At 47.8% G+C, this 18,998-nt stretch overlaps 1 protein-coding gene across 2 annotated transcripts in view; it reads left to right on the top strand.

The window, feature by feature from the left end:
- Positions 1–18,998, top strand: part of sipa1l3 (signal-induced proliferation-associated 1 like 3) — a 49,459-nt gene that overhangs the window by 27,557 nt on the left and 2,904 nt on the right. The window contains exons 2-17 of one of the 2 annotated variants that reach the window (XM_068585005.1): positions 1,388–2,052; positions 2,481–3,453; positions 5,638–5,768; positions 7,623–7,811; positions 8,322–8,496; positions 9,242–9,345; positions 10,940–11,097; positions 11,184–11,766; positions 12,265–12,363; positions 12,458–12,633; positions 14,507–14,755; positions 14,842–15,015; positions 15,457–15,581; positions 16,407–16,516; positions 16,596–17,008; positions 18,439–18,558. In XM_068585005.1, coding sequence (XP_068441106.1) covers positions 1,594–2,052; positions 2,481–3,453; positions 5,638–5,768; positions 7,623–7,811; positions 8,322–8,496; positions 9,242–9,345; positions 10,940–11,097; positions 11,184–11,766; positions 12,265–12,363; positions 12,458–12,633; positions 14,507–14,755; positions 14,842–15,015; positions 15,457–15,581; positions 16,407–16,516; positions 16,596–17,008; positions 18,439–18,558 — 4,238 coding nt within the window. In that variant the 5' untranslated portion in view covers positions 1,388–1,593. Of the gene's footprint in view, positions 1–1,387; positions 2,053–2,480; positions 3,454–5,637; positions 5,769–7,622; positions 7,812–8,321; positions 8,497–9,241; positions 9,346–10,939; positions 11,098–11,183; positions 11,767–12,264; positions 12,364–12,457; positions 12,634–14,506; positions 14,756–14,841; positions 15,016–15,456; positions 15,582–16,406; positions 16,517–16,595; positions 17,009–18,327; positions 18,559–18,998 lie in introns of both variants that reach the window. The other variant, XM_068585003.1, reaches the window with a different exon arrangement.

Below are 18,998 nucleotides of genomic sequence, written 5' to 3'. Positions count from 1 at the left end.
ATATCATCAAATTAGTTATCGATGCTTACACTAACATGTCTTTTCCCTTTAAATTTCCCTTTGGGGATCAATGAAGTAATTATCTATCTATCTATATGACAATATGTAATCTAGTCCATATTGTCTAAGCTGGTTTTCCAATCATACTTTGCTCGGTATGATTGTGGAGCAGATATCAAAAGGCATTAAATGTGGTATTTAAAGGCCTTCAGGAATCACAAAACAAACAGTATACTTCAACAAATGGATGCTGTGTGTTGTACAAAGCGCTTGTTCATCAGCTGTCTACATGTTGTGTGGACCAGCAGCATGCTGCTCGCTGTTCATAATGGAGTTATGTTCAGGTCAGAATACTCTCCAACTGCAACCGTCACTGCACAAAAATGTGACCACACGTTTGTCTGGACTGAAGATGACCGGAAGAGAGAACAATGATTCAGCCCGTTGGGAACTTTACTTAAAGTGTAATCCCAGTATGAGTCTAGCTTTAGACCACAAACATGAAGAAAGCATGAATATAACTATGTCTGCTCTGACACTATTATTATATTGTTATACTATACTACAGTGAAGACATTACTGCCTTTAAGATCAGCGTGTGTCTCCAGAGAGACGTGCTGTACTTGTGTTTACAGCGTCTTCACGAGGCGGTAGCTGCTGAAGACGTGATGCTCTGTGACGGTCGTGTTAAAGCCTTGTGGTTCACTGCGCTCTCCTCCTCGCTCTGTCTGACTGTCTGATCGTCTATTTCTGGACTCTCCCCGACTCACCCTGCAGCTGTTGGGTCGCTCTGGGCCTTCGCCCTGTTCTCTCTCTTGGAGTCCGCATGCATCTAAGAGTTGCAGTTGTTTGTTGTTTAGCTTCACTGTGTTCACGCTGGAGAGTAGGAACATTACCTTCAGTCTTAGCCACACAAGCTGTGTTATCATCACCGCCTTTCCAAAACACAAAGAACGAGACGTGAATATGCAACAAGGTATTTACGTTGTCTGTGTGGATCTTTGGATATTTTCCAGTCTCATGTTATCAGCTAAAGTTCAGTTGTTTTAATCTGCAGCAGAGCCTTCTGCCTTCATCTCAGGGATATTATCATCACACACTCGTGCACACACACACACTCATGTACTCAGAGTGTGTGATAATAATATCCCTTGTCAGCCTCCTGCAGATTAGCCTCAGCAGAATAAATCCACTGTCATATTCCCTCACCTCGCTCTCGCTCTCATATTGTTTTACAGTTCACTGACTCGCTCTCTTCTAAATTCAGCACTGAGTTTGTTTTTGTGCCTGTGGAGAAAAATGTGGGTCACAAGCTCTGTGATTTTAAAAGATTCCGATTTTCTAAAGCTGGTTTGTTGGAATAATTGTTTTTTTCTTCTATTCTTAGATCTGCATTAGACCGAAAGTATTCTTAGAAGAAGACGACCGGTCCTGACTCAAACTGGTCCTCCATGGACCAGTGAGGTCTTTTCCACCCTGCCAGTTGAAAGCAATGTTTTTGGGTGCTGGACGCCGTAGCACCCTCCTCTTCCCCAGCACCCCTCCTGACATGCCCTCCTCCTTTCTCCCTGCCGCGAGCTCTACTGGAGCGCCATGAACAGCTACAGAGACAGAGGGGTCACGTGCACCTCCTCAGACCTCCTGGATGGAGCGTTGCCCCAGCGCGCCCCGTTCCGTCACAGCCCTAACGGCCTCCCGGACATGGTCGTCCAGCCACGCGTCTCCGTGCCCAAGATGGGTGTTCGTGCACGGATTGCGGAATGGCCTCCGCGCCGCGCGCAGTCCAGGGAGTCGCTGCTGGAAAACGGACAAATGGGCCTCATTCACCACGTGGACGACTGCTCTTCGATGTCTTCTTCGGGTTTGACCTCTGACATCGGTTTGGTGCGGGGAGGAGTCGCCAGATTGCCACGCCGCCGATCCAAGGATGTGGAGTTCAGAGGAGGAGGGTTTGGCTTCGAAAGAAATTGCCCTTTTAACCTGCGAGTGTTCCCTCCACTGAGACAACGCTCCAACAGCGAGGTGACGCTGAGCGAACAGGACGAAAACGAGGTGCGTCCTCAACATCCTGTCGCTTATCCACCCGCAGGCCGTTCAAGTCCTTTTAGTTCTGTAGCTGTTTACACTGACTTTGTACAAACAAACACATGAAGTTAAAACTGCAAAGCACCACTTTGACTGGTAATGATGCACTTTCCTGCATTTAAGGTGTTTGTGTATCTGCTCCTCAAGTCGTAACACGATGATGAGCTCTATTACTCGGGACCGTCACAATATATGACATGAGGTCGAGTTGCAAACAGAATTCAGGGGAAGAAACTAGCTGAACTTCGCAGACATAAATCCACATCAGATTGTTTAAAATTACCCAAATATGGTGCTTTACTCACATAACCTTTGTGTTTGATCAACATCATGCTAATGCTAACATCATTGTTAATTTGTGTGCACTGACATATCTCCTCTCCCGTTCTCTCCAGGTGGAGGTTCGTGGAGGGTGTGGAATGGGTAACCTGTTCAGAGAGTATGGCAGCACCTCCTCCATCGACATCCAGGGCATTCCTGAGCAGAGTTTCTTTGACATGCTCAGCCAGTTCCACCAGGAGCGGCCCGACCAGCGCAGCTCAGCGCCGATACGCCTCGGGGAGCTGCTGCGCGCCACCGACTCGCCGCGCGGCGCTCCGTTCCCCTCCACTCCCTCGCCGGGTCCTCCGGCCGACGACAGGGCGAGGAAGGACGGAGCGGAGAGGGTGAGGAAGAAGAGTGGCGGGACGGAGTCGTCGCTGGGCACCTCCTCTTTGTTCAGGAAGCTTAAGAGCTCTAGTCGCGGCGAGCTGGATGGAGGGAAAGGTGAGAATAGCGACGACGGGGGAGGCCGGGGCTCAGCAGACGCCTCCTACAAGCCCTGGGTGTGCCCCAAGAGCTTCGTCCACTTTGACGCACAGAGCATCCTGTTCGACCTCCACGAGGCGGCGGCTCAGCGGGGCTACGCCGCCCAGAGGAGGAACACCGCCACGGGGGCGTCGGCTGCTTCGGTGTCCCTGTCCGTCTCCAGACCCTCAGCTCCCAGTGTGAACGAGCCGGTTTACTCCAGCATAGAGGATCTGACCCTGGGCCTCGACCCCGGCTCCACGACGCCTTCCCCGGGCGTGGACCCGCTGGACGGACCGCCTGGAGCCCACAGCTCCAGCTCGCTGCTCCTCTGCTGCCCGCACTTCCTCAATGAGACTGGAGGCCACGGGGAGCGCAACATCAGCTTCCTCAGCTCGTCGGCGGAACGGGACGGAGGAGCAGACGGGCCGAGGGGTTGGCTGAGGAGAAGCAACGCCAGCGTCTCGGTGCTAGAGGTTCCTATTGAGCAGCAGGTCACCAGGCTGGACCGGCTGAAGCTGTACGGCATTGAGCATGTGGACTTGGGGGCCCGGTACTACAGAGACTACTTCCATGGGAAAGGTAACGCTGACACACTTTTACTTCACATATCACACGTATTCGTTGATGCAAGCGTCACAAGAATCACATCAAAGAGGAAAGGATTACACATGGTTATGGTTTGCAGCGTTTCATCATCCATCTTTTGTTGTACTTTAAATAAGAGCACACTTCAAGTAGGACAGTTGTTTTGCTCCTTTCAAAAATAAAGTCACCGAGAGACACTGATGGGTTTCACTATTCTGACATTTTATTTAATTATTAGTTGCTTAAGCAACACATAATTTACAAAGTATTTGCAAACAATATCTCTACTGATATATTTTTCTGTGAAAATAACATGTCTCTCAATGTGAATGATGAATTGTTTGGTCTATAAAAGCACATCAAAGTTTCATGATGAAAACATATTCAGTTTGATTTAATACAAAAGACTTTTCTAGCCACATTTTTTTGTCCATACAAGTTTTATAATATTTTATAAAAGTCTATAAAATGCTGGTAAATATTGACATATTTATAATAAGTTCATTTCATATATTTGAAATATTTGTCATGTGTAATTCCATCAACAATCAAAAACCTGATGAGAGAGAGAACCAGAGAATATTCATTTCAGAAGCTCTGATCTGGGCCACTCGGAGTAGAGCCGGTCATTCCCTAAATGTTAGCATCCAGCTGCTGTTAGCATCCAGTGGCTGTTAGCAACCAGCTGATGTCAGCGTCCAGATGCTGTTAGCATTCGACTGCCGTTAGCATCCAGCTGGGTCTGAGCAGGGCACAGCGGGCCATTTTCCCGCTGTCCCAGAGCTTTTATTACACGTGTACCTGCTACTGGACTGCTGGCCAACTCTGAGCTGATAACACACTAGCGGCCTTCACAAGTACTACTTACCTTGAGCAGCCACTGCACCGCTGTTCTACAGGTGGTTTAACTGCAGAGAGGAAAGGGTTGTGTGATGTCATAGTACATGTTTGTCATGTCAACATCACCTCTTCAGACACTGGGGAGGAAACTTCCTCTTAGCAAGCGTCATCTGGCTGCCCCTATGAATGACAGATGCTGTTAGGACCGTGTGTGTGTGTGTGTGTGTGTGTGTGTGTGTGTGTGTGTGAGGCCTGCAACCACACAGATGAAGGTTATCATTCCAAAAATATGTTCTGCTGACTGGTTTCTAGCTCAGCTGTCTCCCAGAATGCAGCTGTGTTGTGTGAGGAAGCCTCCTCAGAAAGCAGTCTGGACGTGTCTTTGGACTCCCACGCTGCCTGTGGCGTCGGCATTAGCTCGGCTTACTTTAGCAGCTTTAAAGGACTTGATGGCTTCTGTCACAGCTCTTAATGGATGCTTACGTTGTGTTTTCACACAGGTAACAGGCCTCATCATGTTCATGGTCCCCTTAAGAGACTTTGTTTATTTCTTTATTTATATTGTGTGTGCAGCCTTAATGTTAAATACAGTATTTCATCATATTATATTCCCTTGTGGAGGCTAAATGGATTGAGTAATTACTTGTAGTGGTTACTAGAAAGTCATTGTTAGTCCTGTCCTTGACGAAAGGCCTTCTTCTGTCCCGCGTATTACACATACATATAACACACACCTATGATTTACTACTACTGCCTACTGTACCAGCCTGTGGCGCATTGCTATGATCTGGGGTTGCTGCAGTTGCTCAGATCCAGGTTCAGCAACAACCAGGTTCAGCAATGACCAGGTTAGTCCATAAATGGATGTTTTCTTCCCTGATGGCACATTTCAAGAGGACAATGCAGGACTCATCGGCTCAAATTGTGAAAGAGTGGTTCAGGCACTGTGTGTGTGAGTGTGTGTGTGTGTGTGTGTGTGTGTGTGTGTGTGTGTGTGTGTGTGTGTGTGCAGCCATTTTAATGTTTTTTCTCTTTATTATCAAACCACAACTATTTACTCTCATAAGAGATGGAGAAAGCCGGGAACATCACATTTTAGAAGGTATCGCTTAAAAAGATGCTAAAATCAACCTTTTGGGAATGTTTAGGTCCAGATTGATTTCCTGCAGATTCCTTTGACAAATACATTCAGCTCTGAAAAAGATCACCCTCTTGCCTTTGTGTATGGAACCAACAGTCTGTCGATGTGTCCTCCCACAAAAAAGACATGTTTCCCCTCAACACAAACCTCACATGGACCTCCATCTCCTGCCTCCTATCTCCTGTCTCCTTCCACAGAGCACTCAAACTACTTTGGGGCCGACGATAAGATGGGTGCTGTGGCCGTGAGCGTCCGCAGGGAGAAGCTGGAAGATACCAAAGACCTGAAAGACCAGTACCAGTACCGCCTCATCGTCAGAACGAGCGAGGTATGAACGCGTGTGTGTGTTTGTTCTGAGGATTTATGAGTGACAGCGATCACTGTCTTAAAATGAAAGACTTTCTACTTTTATTCTACCTTTCTGTTGCTGGTTGTGACTCTCCTCAGCCTGGTAGTGACTCTCCTCAGCCTGGTAGTGACTCTCCTCAGCCTGGTTGTGACTCTCCTCAGCCTAGTAGTGACTCTCCTTAGCCTGGTAGTGACTCTCCTCAGCCTGGTAGTGACTCTCTTCAGCCTGGTAGTGACTCTCTTCAGCCTGGTAGTGACTCTCTTCAGCCTGGTAGTGACTCTCTTCAGCCTGGTAGTGACTCTCTTCAGCCTGGTAGTGACTCTCTTCAGCCTGGTAGTGACTCTCTTCAGCCTGGTAGTGACTCTCTTCAGCCTGGTTGTGACTCTCTTCAGCCTGGTTGTGACTCTCTTCAGCCTGGTTGTGACTCTCTTCAGCCGGGTAGTGACTCTCTTTAGCCGGGTTGTGACTCTCTTCAGCCTGGTTGTGACTCTCTTCAGCCTGGTTGTGACTCATCAGCCTGGTTGTGACTCTCCTCACTCTCCAGTCTCCACAAAGCCAAACCAAACAGTGGCTGTGAGGCAAAGTGTTGTCTGCTCACAGGTAGCACACGACCACGGCTCAGATCCTCGCAATGCTTGAAGTATTATTCAGTTGCAGCTCTTGTGTCAATCACAGTGTTTTACAATAATTGATTTATATTTCATAAGCGTAAGAGGGGCTTGAGGTCAGTATGAATAGTTGGTATAACTTAATATGTTCTAAACGTGTGTAGGATCATCAAAGCAGCAGCAGCGTCTGTCCATGATGGCCGCCATGTTGGTATTAGCTGGATTACATGGCTGCCTGGCCTCATCGCCGTCGCTCCGTATAACAATGGAGCTCATCCGCCATCTGAGTGCACAGAGCTCAGCTGATAGACAGCCAGCACTGTTCCCACACACAGAAACCATTGATTGCTCTGGAGCTGCAGCTGCTCTCACATATCCATTCCCCTTCAGTCTGTCATTTAGTTCTGTGCAGCAGCAAGCTGCAGACTTCCTCTTCCTCCTTCACACACGTGCGCGCAGCTCTCTGACGCTGCAGCCGGCATGTCGCGCTCCCTCACTACGCCGCTGCTCAAAGCTGGCGAGTTGAAGCAAAAGCTCCATAACTTCCGAGGGGTGTCGATCGCGTTTTTCTGTGTCACACCAGAGTTTCAGCCTAGGTTCACCTGTCTCTCCCAGCTCCAGAGTCTGCATTTTTAATGAAGCTGCATGTGTGTGTCTGTGTTGTATGTGTGTCTGTGTGTGTATTTTCTTGTGTTTGTGTGCGGTGAGAAGGAACAGCTCATTCCCCAGGCTGCAGCTGAGGTTATTACAGCCACTCTGTTATGAAGCATTTTCTCTCAGCAGCAGTCTGTGACACACAATATTAAGCAGAATGTTAATTTACTGCTCGACCTAAAATCCTTGGGCGAGCGTGTGTGTGTGTGTGTGTGTGGGCGAGCGTGTGTGTGTGTGTGTGGGCGAGCGAGCGTGTGTGTGTGTGGGTGGGTGCGTGCGGGTGTGCGTGCGTGCGTTTGTGTGGGTGTGTGTGTGTGTGGGTGTGGTAGTGTAGCTGAACTCTTGCAGCACGACTGTCTTCATATCATAGTAATACTTCATATCTTACTGCTGTGTGTGTGTGTGTGTGTGTGTGTGTGTGTGTGTGTGTGTGTGTGTGTGTGTGTGTGTGTGTGTGTGTGTGTGTGTGTGTGTGTGTGTGTCTGTCTCGATCTGCCCTCCCTGTTTGTTTTCTTCAGCTGATCAAAATGGAGTGAATCATTTTTTTATGAAACAGATCTTTTGCTTTCAGCTCGTGACCCTGCGCGGCTCCATCCTGGAGGACGCCGTGGCGTCGACGGGCCGGCACGGGACGGTGCGCGGGCTGCCGCTCAAGGAGGTGCTGGAGCAGGTCGTCCCGGAGCTCAACGTGTCCTGTTTGAGGCTGGCGCTCAGCACGCCCAAAGTCACAGAGCAGCTCCTCAAGCTGGACGAGCAGGGGGTGAGTCCTGCTTCCATTCACGCTCTGCCTGATAAAACTGGAACATTTGAAGTTGATCCCAGACGCCTCCCATAAAATAAAGTGCCTCGGTCAGTGGCTGTAGACAGGCTCGGTGACACGGCGGCGCAGCTGAAGATATGAACTGATAAGTAACCAAGAGGCTCACTATGCAGCTTAGATAGTGTGGTGAAACATAACTGCTTCAGTGTTGGTGCAAAGTACAACATGGACCGAGTGCAGCAGGGTGTGGGGTGTTTGAGGAGTGTGTTGCCATAAAAGCTTTAATGTTCAGGTATGTTATCTCACCTTTTATTTAATGGAGGGTGAAGTGCAAAGCGGAGGTGTTGTTGTTTTTTTACAGCAATGAAGAGGTGCTCAATGTTTAAGTGCCTCTATTTATGCCTGGTGGCTGTAACATCTCCTTTGACTTGCAGTTGCATTAACAGCACCGTGTTCAGTGCTTCAGATGTTTGTGTGCGCTGCTCATGTTGTCTCTCTGCTGCCCTGCAGCTGAGTCAGAAGCACAAGGTGGGTGTTCTGCTGTGCCGTGCGGGCCAGAGCACAGAGGAGGAGATGTACAACAACGAGGAGGCGACCCCCGCCTTCTCTGCCTTCCTGGAGCTGCTGGGCGAGCAGGTCCTCCTCAAAGGATTCACCAAATACGCTGCCCAGCTCGACACAAAGAGTGAGTCTTCCCTCTCCTCCAGAACGCTCTACGTCCGGATGAGTCCTTACATAAAAGTCAAGATGCCAATCTTACGCTCTTTGTAATCTGAATAATATCTTCTCAGCGTTGTTATCATTGCACACATCCAGATGAACGGCAGTAGCAGCACAAGGTTAAACGTGCTCCTCTTGTCACGCCATTGTAGGAAACGTATTATCATCTCTTATGCTGAGACAACATCGCGAACTCTGTCCCTATTTTCAATCTTTATCCATGCAGTTAGCATTTTAAATACAGCAAGATACTTTAAATGAGTTCTGACTGGTTGTTTCTCCTTTATCTTGTCACTGTCGGACCTTACACAGCATCCTTATCCATCAAGTCATTTAATGGATAAGGACATTGATAAGGAGATACACTGAAGAGAAACACACTCAAGAGACACACACACATTTTATTCCTCAATGGCCAAATTTACGGATTTTTAGGGAACATAAAACTATCTCAATAACAAGTGAGACTTTTCCTCAACAAGCATTGTGTCTTATTCCTTCAGTTCTTTGGTGTTGAAATAAAGCCGTAAAAGACACCAATAGTACAATATCCATTCCTTATAAAACCAAGATGTTGCCAATAATGTTATGTTCTCTGTCTGGCCAGTTGTCATAACCCTCATGGTCTCAGTTTGATCACATGTTGTTCCCTAACACAACATCATGGCGTCATCTGCAGCTCACAATGTCTCTCTAATCTCTTCCTCCAGCGGACTCCACGGGCACCCAGTCGCTTTACACCAGCTACCAGGGCTACGAGGTCATGTTCCACGTGTCCACCATGCTGCCCTACATGCCCAGCAACCCCCAGCAGGTCAGACGTCATGAGCAGCTCTGTGTTGTTGAGTCTTCGGCCTCGTACTGTGTGAACAAAGCATCACAGCTTTTCTTTTTGGTGTGTCTGCTGGTCCTTTAAAGCGTCTTGCCTTGGTAAACCACAGCAAGAACTCATAAAATGGAACCGTGCGACTCTTCATTCAGAGTCTTTTCCCTTTTTTCATTCACTTTCTTGTGTTTTGACTTTCTTTCTCTTATTCGCTGCTTTGTTCTTTCCCTCTCTGCTCTTATTCTTTTACTGGATAAGAGCTGGGTGGGGTTTAGTAGTGAGGAGTTTCTTTATTTTCTCCTTTCTTTTTGTTTTACTCCTTTAAATAAAGCTTCCTACACGTTCTCCTGGGTGCTGTGGGTGTGCAGCGCGTCAGTGATGGTGTGTGAGATAACATTTGGTTTTGTGTGTTATGAAGAGTTTGCATTAATTGTATGTGTGATAGTCTCACACATTAGTTTACTGTGTGTGGTACCACAAAAATAAAAAAGGGCATACATTTATATTGTGAGTATCATATTCTGAAAACCTTGCCCACAGAGATGTATTGTTATTTTAAACAAGCTTAAATAATCCTTAAACAGCTTGTAAATGGTGATTAAACAAGAAATGTGCAGGTTGCACCTTTTTTAAAATTGAGTCACTTAGCAGTTCATATGAACAGTTCAAAATGTTCCCAGATCAGAGAGTAGTTTCATAAATGGACCTATAACTCCATCCAGAGGTTCAGCGAGCACGACGGCGAGGACGTGTACCTGCTCACGTGAACCTCTAGGTGGCAGCGTGACATTAAAGAAAGCCTGAAGCGGATGAACAGGAGGGGAGGTGGAGGGACAGAGAATGTGGAGGCTCTTCCTCTCTTTCAGAGGTCCCTTGCACACCAGACAGGAAATAAACAGTAAATACCGCTTGAATCCTACATGTCAGTCGTCTTTAGTAATATTCAGAATGACAAACTTCCTCTCTCCAAATGATCAATTCTAACCATAATGGTTTATTTTCAAAGCACTACATGAGATAAAAGTAAAAGATGCTCTTGTGGCGCCATGCGAGAGAAGGTTTGTGTGTCTGTGTCTAACAGTGAGCCGGAGACGATTACATAATCGCTTCTTTCACACTTCCCTTTGCAGATGAAGAGAGAATTGGCAAGCACCGCACCACAGACACACACAAAGACACACACACACACACACAGCCTGCACTCTGTACTCTGTGTGTAGGAGACATGGCACCACAGGCACACACACACACACACACACACACACACATAGACACACACACAGCCTGCACTCTGTACTTCTATCTGTGTGTAGGACACATGGCACCACAGACACACACACACAGCCTACAGTCTGTGCCATTTCTTCTCAGATAGACGGACACACACAAACACACAAACACACACACACACACACACATACCTCACACAGGCTCTGAAACATAAATGACATAAAGAACTGTTTGTCTCGTGATGAGCGTCTAGCTCTCTGGTTTCTTGTGTCTGACTCTCATTGTTATGTCGCTTGTGTCAGTAAGAGTTACTCATTTTATAATTATTCACGTCTCGTCTCTTCTTCCTCAGCTCCTGAGAAAGAGGCACATAGGGAACGACATTGTCACGATCATCTTTCAGGAGCCGGGAGCGATGCCGTTCACCCCGCAGAACATTCGCTCACACTTCCAGCACGTCTTTGTTATCGTCCGTGTGCACAACCCCTGCTCTGAAGGCACCTGTTACAGGTAAATGTGCATGTTCATGTATACAACATTCTGATAACAGATAATGATGTTGTTCCTCACCCTTGACCTCTGTTCCTTCTCCCCAGCGTTGCTGTGACCAGGATGAAGGACGTGCCTCCCTTCGGCCCGCCCATCCCCAGCGCCGTCACCTTCCGGGACCCAGAAACCTTTCGTAACTTCCTTCTGGCCAAAGTCATCAATGCAGAAACCGCAGCGCACAAGTCCCAGAAGTTCCACACCATGGCGACGCGCACGCGGCAGGAGTACCTGCGTGACCTGGCGGAGAACTACGTCAGCGGCACGCCGCTCGACTCGGCCGGCAAGCTGAACAACCTCATCTCCCTCGCGTCTAAGAAGCGGGAACGCTCCAAGGCGAGAGAGGGAGCCGAGCTGGGCGCCGCGGGGGCCGTGGCCTGGAGGGTGCAGGCTCAGGACTTCAGCGGCGGAGGGACGGAGATCCCCTGTGCTTTGGGTTTGTCGGCTGAATACGTCCTGCTCACCGACTGCTCCACCAAAGAGGTGGTGTTCAACTGCTTCTGTGCCGACGTGATCGGCTGGACGCCGGAGCGCTTGACAGTAAAGATCTTCTACGGCCGAGGAGACCACATCGCCGTGCGGGTACCAGAAGGCTGTGCAGCGGACGTCAGGGAGGTGGTGCAGAGGTTAAAGGTGAGCGCTTGGAGCTTGTAGGGCGACGAGCAGACATGCAGAGCTGTGAGCTCCAGAAGCACCGTAGTGTCACAGGATGTAAACAAACAAGGTTATTTTACATTTGTGGTTTAATGTGTGTGTCCTTTAGCTCTAACAAATGTTTTTAATCCTTAGAAAATATTTGCTACATGTATTAAAATATATACATTCATAATTTTCCTCTCTACCATTTCTATACAACTCTATAACTATATAATCTTTCTTACTGGTTTATGAAAGGAATATAATACTGTGATCATTCAACAAATGATATATCCTGGGAAAGAAGATTTCCTAGGCTTCTGCTAGTCAGAAAACAATATATCTATAAAAAAAAATAGATAATGTCCCCTAGTACTAGTGTAAATATTGATATTACAGATGGACTTCCTGCAAATGGAATTCCCCTCCATGTGGTTTCCTTTAGAAGATGCATAAGAACATGCCTGTATAGCTGTATTCATTCACCTGGTGTAGGCGCTGACGGTGGGCTGTGAGACGGTGGATATGACGCTCAGGAGGAACGGGCTGGGACAGCTGGGCTTCCACGTCCGTCTGGACGGCACCGTGGCTGAGGTACCACAAACCTCACATCCTCACCCATGAAGATTCACGGCTGCAAATAACTGGCTGGTCTGAAGACTCTTCTTTTGGCATTCCTTGTATGCAGGTGGAGGAGTACGGCTTCGCCTGGCAGGCCGGACTGAGGCAGGGCAGCCGGCTGGTGGAGATCTGCAAGGTGGCCGCGGTGACGCTGACGCACGAGCAAATGATCGACCTGCTGAGGACGTCGGTCACGGTCAAAGTCATCATCATCCCTCCGTACGAAGAGGGGGGGCCTCGCAGGTGTGGTAACATGTCTTTGAAACTGAACCATGAGAGGGACTCATTTTTAACCACATTTGGCTAACACAGATGTGGAGGAGCAGGCAGCAGCATTGTGAGTGTTTGCAGTAGAGGAAGGACACGAGCAGGATGCTGTTCACTCACAAAGCATCGTGAGGGAACGGCCAGACTCCAATGTTCTGAGAGGGATCTGTGTGGGAGTGCGTAAAAAAAGGAAACAAGCGAACAGAGAGAAAGAATGATGTGTGGATGGAAAAGAACTGAGCGGAATGAAGCGTGGAGACAAGAGAAAGAAGCATTTGTTTCCCTCCTTTGTCTCTAACTCGGCTTACTATCGGCTTGTTGCCGTCCTCGCACAATCTTCCTCTTTTCCCTGCCGTCATCCTTCTCCTTTTATCTACACACGCGGCCTCGACAAAGACAGAATAACGAGGCCTGTGAGACGCTGATGGAGGTGAAGGATAACCACAGTGTGTGTTTCTGACTGAGAACAGGCTTCATGCAGTAATTGTGGCTTGTTGTGTGATCGCACAGCGGTTAGATATCTTTAATGTTGGAGGCAGTTTAATTACACCGAGTTAAACCCCTTTGATACACACACACACACACACACACACACACACACACACACACACACATGCTCTCTCTCAAGTAGCAGCTGATAATTAAGAGTCTTGCATTTCACTCATCCTATATAGAGCTCTCTCTCTCTTTCTCTCTCTCTCTCTCTCTCTCTGACTTGTTGTGTACGAGGAAGCAGATTGCATGAGATTAAAGCTTCTTGGATTCTGCAGGGAGAACCACAAAAAAGGGCTGCATAAAATAAATGAGAGAGAGAGAGAGAGGGAGAGGAAGGGAGGGAGGGATATGAGTTGTAGAGGCAGAGAAGTGCTCGGTGAAGAGGACGAGTCTCACCACCGTGAGAGAGGTGGGTGGAGGAGAGAGAAAGAGAAACTGGTTGCTGAGCTCTTGTAAGACGGAGGGATACGGAGGAGAGGAGGTGTGATGCTGTGGTGTTGGACCACGTGTTGTTGGAGCTACAGCTGGTTCATCTGCCAGCGTTGATGGAGGAACCGTGCTCATGTGTCGCCTCTGAGGTTCGTACTGCCGCTCAGTGAGGATCGATGTGTCCTCACCGTGTGGTCATTAGGGAGTGTGCTCTGTTTCAACACAGTATTCATGTTGGCTATGGACATATTGATGTGTGTTTCTTTTGATCATGTTTTAGGGTCTCGTAGTAGAAGCAGAAGGTTTAGTGTGCTCACTTACCTCTGCCGTATGTATGCAGATGGATTTGGCTTTATTTACTGAAATGTATACTGAGATGTCTCATTCATTCTGCTCAAACTACATTATGATAAACTACTATTTTTTTCTTTGTTTAATTGTTTTATCTTTTTTTGAATATTGTCCCTGTTATTTAGAATGATCCAAACTGTGTAGTTTTAACTGTATCCATGTTCTGGTAAAGGAAAGTGTTTCAGAGTTCTCGTCTCTCTTATTTCAATCTTTGCATCTTGATCTTTTATATCTTTTATGTTCCTCTTCCACCATCACGGCCTCCCTTCTCTCTGTTCCTCTCGGCGTTTGTGTCATCTTGAATACATCCTCTATGCGAACTTGATGCCTCCTGAATGAAATAATAATGATGATGTGTAAAAGATGTGCCGCGTCTATGGGAACATGAACACATCTCAGTTGTTTGTGCCAAAGGGTCTTGTTCAGCTGCTGCTCCTCCTCGTTGCTTTTTATTGAGCCAGAGCTGAGGATGATCCTCAGCATCTGTGAGGGCCGTGTGAGCGTTGACATGTAAGTGTCGAGCACTTGATGGACTTGTCGTGCCGCCTCTCCCTTCCTCTCTCTGTGTCTTTAGGGGCTGCACAGAGGAGTATGAGATGAAGACCATGGAGCAGAAACCGGACCCTGAGCCTCTGGCTGCAGGCTACCGGCCGTCCCCTCGCTCCACGTGGCGATGGGACGGCCCCCCCGTTCCTCCAGGGCTGCACGGTGTCTCCAGCCAGCAGCGCTGGGCCCCCATGGGTGCCCCGCCTCCACTGCCGCGCTCACACAAGACCCTGATGCCCGTTCCCTACAGGGAGCCCCAGCACCTCAACTCTAAGAGGTAATGTTTGATAGATGAGTTGTTCTTGTGTTACTGGTGTGCCTCACCTGTGTGGTTCTGTGGTTGACCCTGTGTGTGTCCTGCAGGCCGGTGAGCTACCCAGAGAACCACTACAGTCTGCCTCCTGCAGGCCTGCTGCCCTACAGGAACCCCTCCGCCAGCTTCTCCTCGCCCTCCTCCGGCCTGGTCGGCCTCTCCACAATGGGGCCGCCCGGAATCACACCTGGCCCCTTCGTACGCTACAAACCCTCCCCCGACAGGTGTGTGTGTGTGTGTGTGTGTGTGTGTGTGTGTGTGTGTGTGTGTGTGTGTGTGTGTGTGTGTGTGTGTGTGTGTGTGTGTGTACGTACTCCTCGAATCTTGGTTAAACATGTCTCATGTAACTCATAGCTGCTGTGAGCTTGAGGTGGATTGTCTGTTGATAGGAGGAGCCTGATGTGTGAGGTCTGCAGTTGGTATGAACACACTGTCTCCTTGAGGGATCTGGTGTGTGGGCGGCTCGTCTTCACTGTGTGAGGCGATAACATCTGGCTTAACCGGATAAATGTGTTTTATTCAACTGCCATCGGGATGTAAAACAGGAATGAATTCCTTGGGCTTTTCTTTGTGTGTCATTTGAGTAATCTGTGTTGTTTCATGTGTAACTGGCAGTGCATGAATGTGGTTATAATCAAATGCCCCTCCTCCTATGATCCATGTAGATATGGAGCAGGACAGCGCCCCCTTCTGCCCTTTGAGCCCCATTTCAGTGTGGACATCACCTCCAGCGGAGAGTCTTCCTCCGGCTTCACCAGTCAGGAAAGCACCATGGAGCGCTGCAAGACAGGTACACTGATAACACTAATGTACTGCTGTACGCCACCTGCCGTACGCCACCTGCCGTACGCCACCTGCCGTACGCTACCTGCCGTACGCTACCTGCTGTACCCTACCTCCTGTATGCTACCTCCTGTATGCTACCTGCTGTACGCTATGTGTTCAGCTACCTGCTGTATGCTGCTTGCTGTACGCTACCTGCTGTTCAGCTACCTGCTGTTCAGCTACCTGCTGTATGCTACTTGCTGTATGCTACCTGCTGTTCAGCTACCTGCTGTTCAGCTACCTGCTGTACGCTACTTGTTGTACACTACCTGTTGTACACTACCTGTTCAGCTACCGACTGACAGTTATCAACTTGCTGGTTTGCTAGTTTCTTAGTCGAGCAAATGTTTTTTCTGATGAGTTGTTGGAGACCAGAACGGAGCTGAAAGAGAGGGAGAGGACGTAAACGTATGACGTGAAACACAACTCCGAAATACTATTTATAATTAATAATGATCTGCTGGATCTGTAAACAGACAACTGATAGTGTGAAAAAAATAATGTGTTGCAGGTTATGAATGAATCAGACTTAAATACATTGATGGTCTTTAGTGTGTGTGTGTGTGTGTGTGTGTGTGTGTGTGTGTGTGTGTGTGTGTGTGTGTGTGTGTGTCTGTTACAGTAGAGATAACACCGTATGATTTCATTCGTTGGTGGGCTCAGTGTTTAAATGTGGTAGATGCATTTAATCCTCTTGGCCAACCACAAAGGTCCAGTGTAATGTTCTTTAATCCTCTGTGTGTGTGTGTGTGTGTGTGTGTGTGTGTGTGTGTGTGTGTGTTCCCTCTAGAACCCCTCTGGCATGTCCCAGTGTCGTCGTCTCGGGGTCCCGGCGGCGGGCAGCGGAGAGCCACCAGACAGGACGTCCCAGGGAAAGACTCTCCAAACCGACACTCAAAGGTCCGACTCCTCGCATCCTTTTAGTTCTTCTTCTGTCCTCGCTGCCTCGGAGTGTGTCTGAGTGTGTGTTCCTGTGCAGGGCGAGACGCAGTACTCCAGCCACTCCAGCAGCAACACTCTGTCCAGCAACGCCTCCAGCGGCCACAGCGACGAGCGCTGGTTTGACGGAGGAGCTGGAGGAGAGCGAGGGAGCGGCGGCGGCGGCGACCCGGTGGACCCGGACCCCGACCTCAACAGAGGGGGATCTAACGACAGTGGGATCGACGCCTCGACCCACTACAACAACAACCGCCAGCCCCACAAGCCCGCACACTGCTTTGCGCCCTACAGCGGCGTCCAGGAGCTGTCTGTGGGGAGGAGCGGCGCAGAGGGCAGGAGGCGAGAGTCTTCTCCCGTCATAGCGCCCTCAGCTAACCAGAACAAAGCTTACCTCACACGGACATTCCCACCTCCCGGCTCCAGCACAGACAAAATGGATGCTTTCAAGGCCAGGTAAGTGTCCTGGTCGCTAAAGATGAGATTACTTGGTCATAACTTTCAGACTTTGAGGAATTGTAATGATGCACCAAGTAGTCCTTGTGAAGCACCACCAGGTTGTAGTTTGACACGTAAATCTCTCTTTAAAGGATACGTTAAGATTAAAGCAGCATAATCCTTGTGAAGCACACAGATCATCATGTGATCTTCTGCTGGTGCAGTTGCTTCCCCCACACACAAACACACACACACAAACACACACACAACACAGACTCTGTGTTGGATTAAAACAATCTGTTTAAACCCCATCGAGTGCCATCCACTGTGCCATGTGTTAGACCATCGACACAATACAGACGTTAGATTAAGAGTAGCACACAGATGATGCATCACAGTTGGACTAACACAAAGCAGAGACCTTCAGCACTACAGGAGCTGTTCATCATCTCTGTTAATGGTATCAGCAGTCAGCAGCATCGTATCGGCTGTGTGAACTTGAATTGCATATTCTTATCTTCTTTGCCTGATCAATAGAGAGGAGGATTTGATAAGAATGAATTGTGCATGTATATATGCACATATATATGCATGTATATGTGCATATATGCATGTATATATGCACATATATATGCATGTATATATGCACATATATATGCATGTATATGCACATGTATATATGCATGTGTATATGCATATATGCGTATATATGCATGTGTATATGCATATATGCGTATATATGCATGTGTATATGCATATATGCATGTATTTATGCACGTACATATGCATGTAAATGTGCATGTATATGTGCATATATGCACATATATATGCATGTATATGTGCTTGTACATGTGCATGTGTGTATATATATATATATATATATATATATATATATATATATATATATATATATATATATATATACATACGGATATACATATATATGTGGAAAGACAACGAGTATAAAGAGCTGAACAATAAACTAGATTTATCCTCGATCATTTCTCTCACATGTTTATAGAACATCACACGTCAGAGGAACTTTCATTTACCAATAAGCACTCCCGATAAAAAAGTCACAAACTGTTTCGACTATTTACGAGGGAAAACGCACCAGCAGCTGCTTCTTATGAACAAAAAGAGACAGATCTTTGAGATTTTAACTGTTAAGAGTCAAAATGCTGAAACTCCTTCAGATGCATCTTTTTGTGGCATGAACTACAAATCATTAAATAATGTAAAGTGCAGTGTTTGAATGCAAATGTGCATCATCTGTCGGCGATGGCTGATGGCGCTCTACCTTCATTCGTTCCTAACGGTCGTGTGCGTGTGTTCAGGCCGTACACGCCGCAGGGTTACAAGACTCCATCAGCTGAGAAAGCCCGGCCTGTCCGTGCCGCTACAGCAACGCCCACGTCGGCTCATTTAGGCTCCGCCCCTTTGTCCAGCTCCGCCCCAAAGGCCTTTTATGGGAAGAGCCGACAACCTGCCTGGCACAACGAGGACAACGGTTCCTCGCCTTCAAACGTGACCACGGCATCCAGCTCTGACAGCAGCAAGAGCAAGAAGTAAGTCTTCATGTTCCTGAAACTTTGAGCTGCTCATCTCACCTCTGAGCAACCATCAGTCCTGTTACTGTGACATCACTTTATAAACCTTCAGTCCTGTTACTGTGACATCACTTTATAAACCATCAGTCCTGTTACTGTGACATCACTTTATAAACCATCAGTCCTGTTACTGTGACATCACTTTATAAACCATCAGTCCTGTTACTGTGACATCACTTCATAAACCATCAGTCCACTTACAAACACTTACAAAGTGCATCTAAAGTCTCCACTGACTTAATTCTATCTCGGTGTCCTGCAGTTGTCTTTAGTGTGAAGTTCAACTCAAAGTTAGATAAAGATAAATGAAGTTTAAAATCTGAATGCTACAATTATTGTGTAATTTGTGTCTCTTGGTCTCCTGTCTCATGTCTCCTGTCTCCTGTCTCTTGGTCTCC

The sequence above is a fragment of the Clinocottus analis genome, unplaced genomic scaffold, assembly GCF_023055335.1.
Source record: "Clinocottus analis isolate CAN_PGR_092001 unplaced genomic scaffold, fCliAna1.0.p SCAF_2, whole genome shotgun sequence".
In the NCBI taxonomy this organism is placed as follows: Eukaryota; Metazoa; Chordata; class Actinopteri; order Perciformes; family Cottidae; genus Clinocottus; species Clinocottus analis.
Note: the sequence above shows the minus strand (reverse complement) of the source record. Positions and strands in the feature narration are given on the sequence as shown.